Source organism: Chelmon rostratus, chromosome 3 (genome assembly GCF_017976325.1).
Source record: "Chelmon rostratus isolate fCheRos1 chromosome 3, fCheRos1.pri, whole genome shotgun sequence".
NCBI lineage: Eukaryota > Metazoa > Chordata > Actinopteri > Chaetodontiformes > Chaetodontidae > Chelmon > Chelmon rostratus.
The window spans coordinates 27256990-27271618 of NC_055660.1; the positions used below are offsets into that span (position 1 = coordinate 27256990).

The following is a 14629-nucleotide window of genomic DNA, read 5'->3' on the forward strand; positions in this document are numbered from 1 at the left end:
GCGTGCCTGGCTCTTGAAAAACACCTTTTTCATCTTCACTTTCGGACACATTGCCATGGTTTATAGATTGCCAGGGATTCAATTTGTGCCACACAAATGTCCCGTACAATTCTGAACCTGATCAGCGGGTGAGATGGGACTCTCTGCCTCCTGAAAGAAGACCTCTGACTGCCTTGCAATAGCTACGAGAATCATCCTTGTCAATCTGAATTGCTACAAGGGGGAAGAGGTTTCAAAGGAAGCAGATAATATATAAACACCATGACCAGCAATTGAATCCTTGTGCCTCAGACTGAAAATTTGCAGTCAGAGGGTATCAGCTATATCTCCATGACCCCATCCGGCAAATCTGACTTTTTCAGATATTCCAAAGTAAATTTCACTCCTCGCTCTTACTTAATACTCTCTGTGTGGTGTATAAATTACGTTTGCTCCCCTTACTGTCACAAATGTCCAGACGAAATCTGATCTGTGAGTGTGCTCCACCTTGCAGCTCAGCCTCTAAGCTGCGCTTCAGTAGTCCCGTAATAGTGTGCAGAGCTCCTCTCTCCCACAAACCCATCACCTCAATCACCATCATTCACATCAAAGTGTCAATCACATCACAGAGCAGTGGGGCAGCTGCAGTAATGCCACCAGAAAATACAGTGCACTGATATTTGTGAGGACATTATGGCACTGCATTACATGTATTGTATCTACTTTAGGCACATCACTAGGAGCCATAGATTCGCTTCGTCTCAAAGCTAGCAAATCTTGTATCAACTGTTTTATTTCTGTAAGCTCCTATTAGCAAAAAGCAATGTAGGCTTATAAAACTTTCAGGAAAAAGTTGTCGCATATTATATGGCACACAACTACTTTTGTCTGTTGAAATGTCCAATGACTTCATGAACAGCGCCGTATTTCAGCTTTAGTTCCAAAATTCCTTCAGTAACTTGTCCGAAGATCACAGGGAAACTCTTGGCTATTGTTTTATTAGTGTCCTCTCTACAAAAAGCTGTTGCTGAGTTATTGTTGAAGAAAATGCTTAACATATAACTCTTCATGAAAATATCAACACCACCACTGTTTCTGTGTGAAGTATAGAGTTGGAGCCAGGAGGCGATTTGCTTACCATAGCATAAAAAGGTGTTGGAAAACAGCTAGCCTGGCTCTTGTGCATAGCACAGGTTTCTATCACGACCATCTGCCCAGGTAGAAGGAAAATAACTGAACTACAAGAGCGACAACGAGGTGTAAAACACAGTAAAACAACCGTACTATAGGTTGCAGTGTAAGTATATTATTGCGACCCATGTTTATGTTTATTGTTAGTGTGGACCTATAGTGGCCATCGTAGTTATGGCAGCAGCAAAGACGGAAGTCTGGAGATGTAGTATAAAGAGCAAGAATGGAAGGTGGGGTGGATGGAGGGGAGGTCGCTGTCCATGTCCCGTGTGAGACAGAAAGTCAATTTTGATCCATTTTAAGTTGCATAACACACTTATGTCACATACGTAACCATACCATACTTATTTTAACCCATGATCTCTTACTGAACCTAATCAAGTAATTTGATGCCTACACCAAACCAGGTAGTTTTGGTGCCGAAACCTAAGCAAACTGCAAAAGGTTCACAACTTAAACCCCATGAGGACAATGGTCCAATATGACAGAGGTACTCTCTAACAGTGATATGTGTCATTTTAGAGTCATTGGCAATCAACCTTTTAAATCGTTCAGGTAAGAAGATGTTGGTAAAACCTAAGCGCTCATGCCTCTCAAATCTCCCACAGACAGCCTCTACTTTGTCCTCTTCCCTGGACTCTCTCTGTCCTCTCACCTCTCGGCAGCCTCATCTGACCCCACCAGCTCCCTGGTTGTCTGACTCATACTCCACCGTATGGAAGCTGAAAAAAAAAATGGTAGAAATCCAAGTGGTCTGAGGACCTCCTTACCTGTCAGTCTCTTCTCGCCTCTCTTTATCTCACCCACCTCATTGATCGCTTTTTGACAGCTGGCCCTGCACTCACCCTGTTCACATCCTACCTCAATGACCGCACTAACTTGAAGAGAATCTGCGTCTGAGCATTGTAGCGTGAGTACTGAGGTCCCTCAGGGTTCTGTTCTGGGTCCCCTCCTCTTTTCTCTTTACACAGAGTCACCCAGCTCTGTTAGTCATTCACGTGGCTTTTCCTACCACAGCTATATACAGCTATACTGCTGACACTCAACTACTTTTAGTCTTTTCCCGGGTCTGAAACCCAGGTGGCAACTCAAATCTTGGCATGGCTGGCTGACATCTCTTGGTGGAAGTCTGCACACAACCTGAAGCTCAACCTGCCTCACCTGTCAATGATCAGAACCATTGAGAACTCTGTAGTGTCCCCAGCTCAGACTGCAAGAAACCCAGGAGGATACATCTATTTCTCAACAAGGAGGTGGCAGAGGATCTGGTCCAGGTGCTTGTCATCTTGTGCCTCGAGATCTCCACCTCTCTTCTAGCTTGTGTACTTGTTTGTGTGATCCAGTCTCTGCAGCTCATCCAAAATGCAGCAGCTCTTCTGGTCTTCAACCTGCCCCTGCTCTCCCACAATATGCCACTCCTCCACACTGCACTGGCCACTGCTGGCTGCTCAGATCCAGTTCAAGACACTTACCAAACATTGAATGGCTCAGATCCATCCTTCATCCAGGATATGGTCAAACTATACACCCAAGCCTGCCCACTATGTTCAACTACTGCCAACTGACTTGCTATTCCTTCCTTGGGGTTGCAGTGAAATGGGTCAAAGCATAAGTTGCTTTGGATAAAAGCATCAGTAAATAAATGTAATGCAAGGAATGAGACAAACACTACAAATGCCACTACTGCTACTACTACAAGGATTTCCATAAACCACCAGCCTACTTCAAAAGGTGCTCTGTCATCCACCCTGAACGACTGAATTTCTGTGTGTACAGTACAAGACACATTCTCCTCGCTTACTGTAAATTGAAGGGGCTACACACTGAGTGGACTGTGAAAGAGCATGAGCCGAAATATTTTCATTGCATGACTGAAAAAGAACTTAAGAGGGAGAAACAGGAAGTTGGGAACAATAAGGACGATGCTCCCAGGAGCATCTAAGGGCACTTACGGAAATAAAGTGTGCATTCCTGAGGCCTCACAGGTTTGGCTGAGGATGCCCAGAATAACCCAGAAAGTGAATATTTTTTGTCTCGAACCTGCCTACAGGAAGACTCTGACTACTCCAGAGACAGAGTTTTTTACAGCATATAACTTCAGACTAAATAATGACTTATTTGTGAGATTTTCACGTGGGATTTTTGCTTCTAGAAAGAGAGAGGGACTGGGAACGTAGCTTGTTTATGGGCATGTGCAGCCTGATGGCAAGTAAATGCTGCTCAGCGGAGCGTGACACCGTCCGCCTGCCTGATCACTCCTAGGCACATACCCGAAGGATCGCTTAGCCCACACAGTGGCTTCAGTTATGCTTGTTGCTTCGATGTGGCTTTTTCTTTTTTATTCTCTCCTCTCAGCAGGATGTGTTAAGTAACAGGTCTGAAAGCACACAGATTAGACTGCACTCATGTTGCAACTGGATGTTCACAAGCTGATTTGTAAGCTCACATTGTGATTTGTAGCGTTACATGGGATGAGTGTGGCTAAGATACGAGGTGCGTGAGAGCAAACTGGAGAGTGAGCGAGGAGAGAGGGGGAAGAAAGATACATGGGCACAGATTTAAGAAAATAAAAGCACAAGTAATGAGGAACTGGCTAATTAAGGCCTTTAGTATATCAAATGTGACCAAATCCACTTACACTGATGCTACATCTCCTCCAACCGAAGGATAAGTCCCACATGGTCACACCTTTGGCTCAAAGGGGTTGGATAATGTAAACCTATTATCTATGATGAATAACGAAAGTAACTAAGACTCATCATTTTTCAAAAAAGAAATAAAATGGAAAAATATTTGCAGATTCTGTTGACTCAGTAATAAACACTAGAAGTGCAGTGCTCAACATAATCTCTAAACGGTACAATATGGAGGCTATTTTTGGGTTCTAATGAGATTTTCACTTCCCTTGTTGTTGATAGCTTTAAGGTGAGACGTAGACGTGAGACATTCTTGCCATCATGGTTAGGTTTACAGCTTCTTTGGGGCAATTTAATCGCCATCAAAAACCTATGTACCTATGTATGAATAAGAAAATAGATTTTTTTTTAAATGAACTGCACTCCATTATATTTCCATTTCCAGTTTGTTTTAAAACAGGGGTGGGGAACCTCTGGCGTCCGCCTATGGCAATCCCTACAATCCCTATATTGCCCGCTACACCATTTGATCCAGCCCATGAATTCATAAATAACAAAAATTAAACTTTTTTTTCAGCAATAAATAAAATAGTGATGGACAAACAGTTATTTCTTTCGTTGAAGTGAAAGGCGAGCCTGTGTGCCTACGACAGTGTTTGGTGACACAGTCGCAGTGATGAAAAGGTCCAGCCTCGAGAGCCATTACAGGTACAAACACGTTAAACTGGATGAGCTGCAAGGACAAATGCACTCAGACAAAGTTAATACTCTACAAGCTCAACAAGCAGCTTTCACTAGACCACAATCTGACAGAGACAGCGTTGTGCGGGCAAGTGTTGTGGCGAGTGAGCCAATAGCGAAGAAGGAGAGCCCTGTAGCTGCTGTAGAGCTGCTAAAAGTAAAACTGTTTCAGAGCGGAAAACCTGTCGTGGAAACTCAGTGACAGTGCGCGTCTGTGTGATTTGACCTTCACGGTGGACATTACCAAGAGCCTCTCAGAGCTGAACCTCACGCTTTCAAATGTGAAATCATTTGAAGTGAAATTAAAGCTGTGGCAGGTGCAGCCGGAACGAGGGAACACTGTGCAAGGAGTTGAACACATTTGCTCGGCCCTTTAACGTGGAACCAACTGAAGCACCTTCAAAACCAAATCATTGAGCTGCAAAGCAACAATCTCCAACTTTGAGCAGTTCCTTTCAAAACTGACGCTGTTCTGCTCGAGACTGACTGACCCAGACCTGGAAAACCAGCTGTGAGTCGCATCGTCACCATCATCATCATCATCACTACCATTTGTGATAAGATACCTTTCCAAAGAGAAGCTCAGCCATTGCAGAGGTTAGAGTGATATATGTGAAGTCTAGAATGGCCAGATGTGCCGCTGAGGGGCAGGGAAGGCTAAAGTCACCCCTGATACAATTGCTGACCCCCGCCCCGCCTTCCAAGTGAGCATCCCCCTCCTGGAATATCAAAGGGTGAGTTGTACTATCTTCTAACCTCACCACTTACTCCTGCAGGACAAATCTTAAACTGCATGTTTGACTTCTGCCATCTCGGACGAGCAGGTTGCAAATGTGTTCAATTTATAGATTTCCCTGCAACCCCATGTGGCAGCGACACCCTTCAAATGTCTGGAAATGATCAAATTCTGAAGGCTTTATCGTGCAGGGAGAAGATAGCTGCACAGGAGAGACATGACTTTGGTGAAACAAATCTGGGGTTGGCAGTAAACTGAATGCTGCCATGGCTATGAGAACGCATGCACAAGCATATTTTCCCTCAACACCCAGAGAGGTGGTGCGAGGCTCAGATAGCATAAGGGTGAGTTTCTTAAAGCATTTGCGAAGTGATCGGCTCTGCATTAATTGGTGACAAAATCTTTTTATATATGACTTGCATGTCAGTGAGAGAAAAACTGAGACACAACTGTTGTCTCTGCAGAGATTTATTGTATAATTTACATGCTTCTGTTTGCTTTTATTAGACATGTTCCAGCAGGACATGGCCTGTCTCTAGCAGCATTAAAGCTCAAGAGTAAACTTCTTGGGCTGATAGACAATATGTCAGCCTGAATCAATATGAGTGACAGAGCAAAGCACTCAATGCCTGACATTTCATAATGTAAATAATACTGTTCCAGTGCATGTTGTACATCCATCTGAGCAATATGCCACCGGCCCCATGGCGAGATTGTGCTTTGTAACCTTTTTCTCAGACTCTCAGTGCCACTCTGCCAGTGCCAAGACCTCAGCAGGTATATGTCTGATCTGTTTCATTCCTCTCTCTGTTTCAATAACTGTAGATGGGAGCTCCGAAGTGCCTTTATTTCCTGGACCGCTCCAGTAATTACAGATTGAATTAATGAATTTGGCTACTTTTTCATAACGTCAATGACTTCTTGACACAGGATGATATTGCAGTTTGAGTGGTGCAGTCACATGTTTCAACGTGGGGTTAATTAAAGCCACATGGCAATTTTCAACTCCAGCATCCAGATCCCACCAAGAGACTTAAACCGACACATAGACTCCACCAGTTTACACAAGGTTTGTCTGATATTCCACAAACTTACACCGTCAGGATATATTGAAAGATGGTATCACATACAGTGGGCTCAAAAATGTAATTTTTACACATCTATTATTACACTTGTTTCCATTCAGGGCTTTTTGGCTATTGTAGAACATGTCATCCTTAGAACCTTGAGGCTAACATGGCTAACAATGAGATGCACGCTGAACCTTTATGGCTTCAGTCCTTGTCCTTCTTCAGGAAGAGTTGGTTTCATACTTCGAGTCAGAGGTGTGGCACAAAATCCTGGGCCTGATAGATAAGTGGTCTCTGTGGGCCTACTCCTCTCCTGATCCACGTCTCTCACACACCTTTTGAAAGATAACTTTCAGAGATAATACCAATACGTGTACGCATGATTCCATATTTGTTATCAGGGTGGTGACAAATGAACCGTTCATACTATACTTTAAACAAGTAATAACAATGTGTGATGTGTGCACAGTCACACCACATCCTCAACATACTGTAGCCTATAATTACTGTGTCATAGCATGGTTAAGTCAAGTTAGCTTGGAGCATCAAGCTCAAGAGAACATCATTTTCTTCATGTTTAAGTATTAATCATTCCCAAGGTATGAGACAAAGCTAAAAAATACCATCTTAGTTTTCTAACCCCCGCTGCGAGAAAAGACAAGTGAACAACTCCACTCTCTGTGGCTGCTTCTGAAACTGAGGGCCATGAATGTTACATGCCATTGATGCTCCAAAGCTGTCCTGGTTCACTGCCTCCAATCTAAGCTACATACCCATATCAGTTTAAACCAGTCCTTAACAGTGCTTGCAAGTTACTGAAACAGCCTCTTCACCTGCATATATTATACAATATCGACCTTGATTATGAAGCATCATCCTTTTTCTCAAGATTCCAATTTGAATTTTTGAAGTTTGAATCTTGCTTTTATATAAAAGAAAGATTTAAATCTTACCAGAATGAACACTGGGATTTGAAAATCAGGGAAATTTTGCAGTGCCCCATCCCACCACTGTCCACATCCCCCCCTTCCATTTAGACAAGGCTACACACGGTGACTCCTCCTTAAAATATCAGAGCAACAAGGACTAAATGAGTTAACTAGTTCCTACATGAAGTGACTTCAGTCAGGCGGTCAGAATCAGACACCTGGATGAAAGTGAAATGCTGTGGACATCCCTGCTTTATATCAATGAAAACACAAAAGGACATATAAATTCAGCTTCTTCTTGTTTTAATTGGCACGTGCCATTTGAGTGAATGACTCCTCATCAATCAGTGTTACAGATAATGTTCCTACACACTGCTATTCGCTGGACCAGAGGGAAATGTAGCAAACACATCAAACAGGCGATTATGCCTCCCATCACTGTTACAGTAAATTTTTTTTAAGAAAAAAAATATATATAACATATTTATGTTTACTTATATTGAATATAATATATGAACGTATTTAAATGGAGGACAGTGGGAGGGAAGTGTAAAATGGCAGGAAAATTGGATAAGGGTTAAACTGGTAGACCTATTTTAACATAATTTAAGAATTGAAAAGTGAAAAATAGAACCAGAGGTTGTATTTTGTAATTAGACTCACTGACCAGCATGATCTTAAAATTGAAAGTCTTCTCCTCCACAGGTCTTTGTTTACTTGGCTTACTTCTAACCCTCTGAAACGATGGTGGGTCATCTGGCAGTAACATTACTGCTTTTGGAATGAATTTGTCGATGCCATACATGTCATGCTAGCTCACTGGGAAATGGGAAAGAACTGTCTTTACCTTTACGTTCATGACTCCTCAATGCCAAAGGATTGTAATAACCTCTGATAGCCACTTCATGAGCTCACCTCATCTCTGTCACAAATGAGGCAGCCGCCACTCTTCTGGGTGGCTTTTTCTGAAACTGAGGTGGTGTTTCATGTACGGCTTTGCTGGGTTTGTAGTTATGATGCTGATTAATTTATGTTATACAAGCTAAATCCCTGGCTGACTGCCTGCAATCTAAAGAGCTTTTGACGCTATTTTACTCCATGCTTATACTTGTGTGAGTTGTACTCACCTTTCTTTGCTGCTTTGATTGCCATGCAAATCTGTCTTGAAAGCAAATAATGCCATGAAATATTGTTGTATACCAAAAGTTACCTTTTTTCAGGTTGACTGTACTTTAAAACTCAAAAAACTAATGACATAATGTATTTGAATCTTTTGTAGCTAATCAACTGACAACCAAACACGTCAAACACAAAAAATAACAGTCAGTCAAATGTGACAGCATTATTCAGTGGAGATTTGGTCATTATTGTGCATCATTATGAAATAACAAAACCTGTTTTTTATACTGCTGTATCTTATTATGTGGAGACTCAGTTGAGCCTGTAGTTTGGGAATAAAAAATATCCTTGTAATTAAGAATAAATGTTGATTATGTAAAACATGACAATAGTGTTGTTGTTTAATCAAACATAAAAAATAATAAAAATTAATTTGTGATTAAATATTCAGTCTTCTTGAATGTTTTTATTTTATTTAAAAAAAACAGTTTGACAGCGGTGGTTTTGAATGAGATGCATGTCTCAACTGCACAAGGATTCATTCTTTACATCGTTCCTCAGCACCACGACAGAGCTGTCCACCTACACGGCTCAATGCAACAAGTTCACACCGGCTCTCCGAGAGCCATCGGATGTCTTTCTAGACAACAAGGGGAAATCAGTAACTGAAACAGACTGAGAGAAAGTGGTTCTGCAAACAAAATTAATTGCAAACAAAGTCTGAGTAAATCCTGGAATTAGACTGATAAAGCAGTGAAGCTTCGGGTCACATTCCCATCAAGGGTGAGTCGGTTTGGGGAAGGTTAAGCTTTGGGTCACTGCTGGATGTGGTGCTAAAGTTGGGTCATGAGCAGATCATGGACTTCGCCCAAAGTGAAGCTTGTTACAGTCCACAGTCTGCATCCCTGTCTTCTTGTCATGACATTTTTCCATCATGTACTAAATTCGGTACAGTCTATTCAGCTGCCGTGTGTGTAATTCTACTAATAATACGAGTGTTTCCCTGTTTTTGCTGTGCGAAGCTTCAGCATGAGTCATAATTATATCCTCCAATCCAATCTGACATACAGGCTTCCAGTGATGCGGGACGGTTAAAAGACAAGCTTTGTAAATGCCTTAAAGGTTAAATATTAAGAGCAGTGAAGCCCTTATCTGCATCTTTTTCACTTTAGCTCTGTGGCATGCTGTTGACTCATCTGTTTATTTATACAGCGACTCAGATTGTAAAGACAGAGGACGTCTGTTCCTGCTTATAGCAACAACTCTACATTTTTAATGTCGGATCCTCTGTTCTCGCATGGCCTGCAGTAAGTTGTCTGCGTCAACTGAAAGAATAGGGGCAAATCGTTTCATAGTTACACAAGTAGCATTTATTCACATCACAAAATCAAACATGGCTGCTAAATAGTGAAGGCTGATTTGTTGTGAGGGTAAACACAAATTGGCAGAAGCAGAAAAGCCAAACCCACCTCACCACTAAAAATGGAGAGAGTCCTGTTTCTGACATTTCCAGGATTTTTTTTTTTTTGCGCCTCCACTGTAAGGTCACTTTTTGTCATGAGCCACAGTAGTTTGTCAAACCCACAGAAACACCTGAGGCGCAGGATGGAATTTCAGTCAGAAGCGAAGTGGAGGGCATGGGAGCCGCTGATACGTGTTTGACTGTAATTGGTTTTGTTACAGACAGGGCTAAGTGGTGTGGGTGGAACAGCGAGCCGTGCAGTTGTGGAACCGCCAGGACACTGACTCACGGACGGCCCAGTTTGAAGACAAACGCTCACTTTTTCCTTCCAGGACGGCAGATTTTGCTGGATAAAAGACAATTTTATGCGTTTTATTGCCTTTGATTCTCAGTCCATGCTAATTATATTTTGACTCTGAAGCAGAAGCAGTCGTGTTGAGATATCAGTCCTCGCAGCAAATGAATACATTTGAACTGTGCTCCAGTGCTTTTTTTGGGTTAAGCTGCCCGAAGACATTCTTCTCCCCATGTTAATTAAAGTTTAAAGCAATAATCTAAAATTGCATTTAGGCTGCGATTATCTCTTGGGATACAACATAAAGCATGTTTGTATAGGTTGAAATTCACGCTCAGACTCAACACAAGACGGGTTTTCTCTTTCTCTCCTTCGTCTAGTCAGAAAATGCTGCATTAAAGGCAGCTGGTAAGACCTGTAATGAAATGAGTTGCAGCATGGGTGACGCTGAGCAGAACGCACATCCAGCAGCACTGTCCGTCATACTGTCGAGGTAGATCCACGACACATTAATGCATTAAACGAGACAGGCTGCTCGCGGACTCAAGCAGAGATTTCTCTTTGAGTTTAAATAATTACAACAATCTCTGACATCACTGTCTAACGCCAACTTCACTCCCTTTCTCCCATCTTGTGTTTTCACTGACACAGAAGTGGGGGACATCTTAAGAAATTCCAGGAGCTGTGACGAAGACGAGTGACAAAAGAGAGCACGAGTGCCTGGAAGCGCTGAACTCAGGTGACGGACCTGTTTTGACATCATCATCACATCCAGCACCTGCACATTAAGAAAATGCTCACTTTTTGTGCCGTGGACACTCATTGATAAAAGAACCTTGACCGTTCATGGGCTGCATCATTTGAAATGTAGCCTTAACAGTGTTGATATGACAGTTTCAGTTTCAGCACTGATACTAAAACAACACTTGGTGAAATCAGTCGATTCATTGATCATCATAAGAATGATCTGCAACAATTTTGAAAACAGATTAATGGTTTCACTTATTTTTACATGCAAATCATTCTCTGATTCTACAGTCTGTTGGAAGGATTTTCTCTCACTTCACTTGTAAACTGAAGATCTGCATTTTAGACTGTTGGATGGAGGGAAAAAGCCGCATTAAATATCACACTGGGCTGAGAAATTATGACTAGCATTGTTTCACAAATTTTCCATAATCCACATAATTAATTGATGAATTGAACAAACAATCAGTAGTTGAATTCAAACTGAAAAGAATCCTTTGGTGCAGCCAACAGTATTTTAGTATTTTTCAATACTTTTCTGTGAGAAATATGAGCATGTCTTTTTATTATTAATAAAAATAACAACCTTCCCAAACATTCAACTTGAGAAGATGGCTGTAGATATGAATCTCACATTTGATGTCAGTTTTTTGTGTTCGACAGCTACACGGTGTGTGAAAAAGCACTGAAGTTTGACAGCCAGCCCCGCTGCTGGTCATCTGCTTTGGATATGCACTCCGCCCTTGTTGAACTCAAATATGCAGCAAGCAACTGAACAAACCTGCTTTCATCTGGAGCAACCTTTAATGTCCTCGCTGCCTCACGAGGAACTGCCTCGCTGATCTGATCTTCTCATTCCTGCTACTACATGGCAGGATCTAATGGCAACAAGAGAAGAGGCTCAGAAGTGAGGCCGCTGTGCAGCTTCAAAGTTTGCGGGCACTTTAGGCCTGTGGCTCAGGAAACCTGGCTTCAGAAAAGGAAGGAGGAGGGCTGAAATTGCTTAACCTCTCCCTAAACCTACAGAGCTACTTGAAAATCCTGCCCTCTGGTCAGAGATGCTCCCTGCTCAACATGAACAGCTTTCAGCCGACATCAATTCAGCTGCTCAGACTGAAGAAGCTCCTGAGATAAAGCTTCTCTCTCTCGCTGCTCTGCTGGAGGCCACGCTCTCCCTCTGCCTCCCTCTACTTCAAAAAAAAGCCCTCATCAGACCAAAAGTGCATGCATTTATCAAGCCTCAATTTGATTTGCAATCAAATGTTATGTCTTAAATCACCTCAGTTCGACAGAAACAGAATAACAGCACAGCCTTGTGATTCTCTTGATGCTATTCTACACCAAATTCATCACAGTACTGAAACCCAAGCGTTCAACCTGCTGTTGAAACACAGATGTGAGAGGGTGTTAAGTGAAAGACAGATGTCTGGCACGGTTTTATCTCATAACTTGGAGTCGACAATTTAATTAAAGAAGCGTGCCTCTCTTTTGGGCTCTCGCTCCCTATCCCACACTCGCACACGCACGCGCACACCCATCTTAAACGGAGAATGACTTTCTCTCCCTCGAGGGTGATGTGTGCGCACCTGACGGCCACCATGAGCGCGCATCGCCATCCTCTGTGGATTCGCGCATACGGCCACCGATGCTTAAAGTGGACATAAGAAATAACTCACGCTGCTGTTCTGGCCGGACCAGTGCACCATGGCCTGGTTGTGCGATGAATCCCCGGTCAAGGCGAACGTTGAACTGTTAAGTTTTAGCTCCTCCTGCCTTGGACCGGCGGCTCTCCGCTCCTCTCCGCTCCAGCGCAGTTCAGAGCGCGTCACTCTGCGCCCAGCCGCCGAGCTCATGCCCTCTCCCGGGTCTTCACTCTGGGATGACAGCAGCGGTCTCACTTCACCATCATCGCTGTTCCTCCTGGCGCGCTTTCTGTACCTGGAGGTAGAGGTAAAGCCCGCAGCGCCGCTGCTCTTCTGCTGACCGCTCGTGTCGACATGAGAAACTTTCATCTTGGCAAACTCGCCTTTTGCGCGCAAGTTGTCAGTATTCCGTTTCAGCCTCGGCTCCTTGTATTCCGCCCGCTCCGAAGCGCGTTCAGCGGACCCTCCTGCGCAACGGAGCCGCCGACTTTCGGCACTTGCAGCCCCGGATATCCCTGCCCCGTCTCCGCGTCCAAAAACTTCTCCCTGTAATCCTGTTGCGGATTCACTTGCGTCGAATTTCAGCAGTAATTCCTGCGCACGCCACTTATTTCCAGGCTGGCATGACCTGCAAGTTATCTCAGCTTTAGCGGCGCGAGAGAAGCAGAGCATCATCAGTAGCAGAAACCAAAGCGCACCGTGCCACTTCGGACAAAATATGACCTCCCTCTCCATTGCTGGCGGCAGAGAAAGATGCTGTGGATGCAGGGAGCCCTTTTCCGCACTCTTCTCTTTGCCTTTTCGGGGACTGGATTGCTGCTCGGCGGTGGAAGGGGGACTGCTGCGCAAGTTGTGGCGTTGCTCAAATGCAGTGTTGTAAAAAGTGCGGCTGAGTCTAAGTGGTCCAAGTTGAAGGATTTGATCAAATGAAGCCCTGCACGCATGGGGGAGGAGCTGAGGATCCAGACTGAGAGATGGAGGATAATGTTGGACTGTCTTTCTCCATATTTGTTATTTTCCACCATATGGTCGGCTATAATTAAAACACTCGGTAATACAGTCATTTTGTTCTACTGCTCTTTTATTTCTCCTCACAGCTACATTTTCTGAGAAGCTATTCCTAGTAGTTTTTCTGGTGATGCAGATTTTATCACCAGCCTCCCTTCAGGGAAAGTAAATCGCTTAATTTAGCAAATGAAACTGATTTTTTTTTTTTTTTTGCCCATTATGAACCTGTTTAGATTCAGTCCTTTCAGGTCTCAACAGGGATTTCCGGTAATTGTACATATTAATATGTTTCCAATTAAGCACAGTGTCAGGGATGGTTGCTTCTATGACTTATTAAACAGCAATAAAGAATTCAACAGCCCACAAAGGAACATGAGATTTTTTGCACAACACGTCTGCATGCATTTTGCAACTGATCTTCCATCCCTGCAGGATGATGGCTTTGCTTTTATTGTGTATGCACCAGACCAACTGAGGGCAAGCCTCAGAAGCACCTGGAAGGTGAAGCATACACTCTGCATGGAAATCGTGAATATATCAGTTCTTTGTAAATGAAGGAAAAGACATAATTTCTAACTGTGTAATTGTATTCCGACAAGAAGCCAGAGCTCCTGCACTGACAGGAATGGAACCGGTCTAAACAACAAGGCTGGAAGTTGTCTTGATTTCGGCCCTGCAGCCCTCCATGTCTAATGACTGGGGCTTATGATGATTGCTGATTAGCACTTAGTAGCACAAAGGGATATACAAATGGCCACAGAGTACTACAACAGCTGGTTGCTTTCTAGTTCACAGCAGAGGATGCTGCCATGAGGGAGTAAAATTGGCAGATTGTGCCTGGAGAGGTGATTCATTTTACCACATGGAAATGTAAGATTAAAGAGTCAAGGATTATGGAATTACAGTGTGTTAAACCTATTTAGACTAATGTTTCCTCCGAACACATGTTGCATCATGTGTTCGGAACAAGTGCGCTGAATATGAACACGCTCGTTTAAAGACAGTCATATGCTGATGATGACCCATCTGTGGTGATTACAGCTGCTCATTCCACCACATTCATCCTCCTTCTG

General features: G+C 43.2%; 1 protein-coding gene across 1 annotated transcript in view; it reads right to left on the bottom strand.

The window, feature by feature from the left end:
- The window catches only part of LOC121625943 (VPS10 domain-containing receptor SorCS1), a 154084-nt gene extending 140801 nt beyond the window's left edge, over positions 1–13283 (bottom strand). The window contains exon 1 of the mRNA XM_041964276.1: positions 12582–13283. Coding sequence (XP_041820210.1) covers positions 12582–13283 — 702 coding nt within the window. The remainder of the gene's footprint in view (positions 1–12581) is intronic.
- Between the last annotated feature and the right edge of the window lie 1346 nt (positions 13284–14629).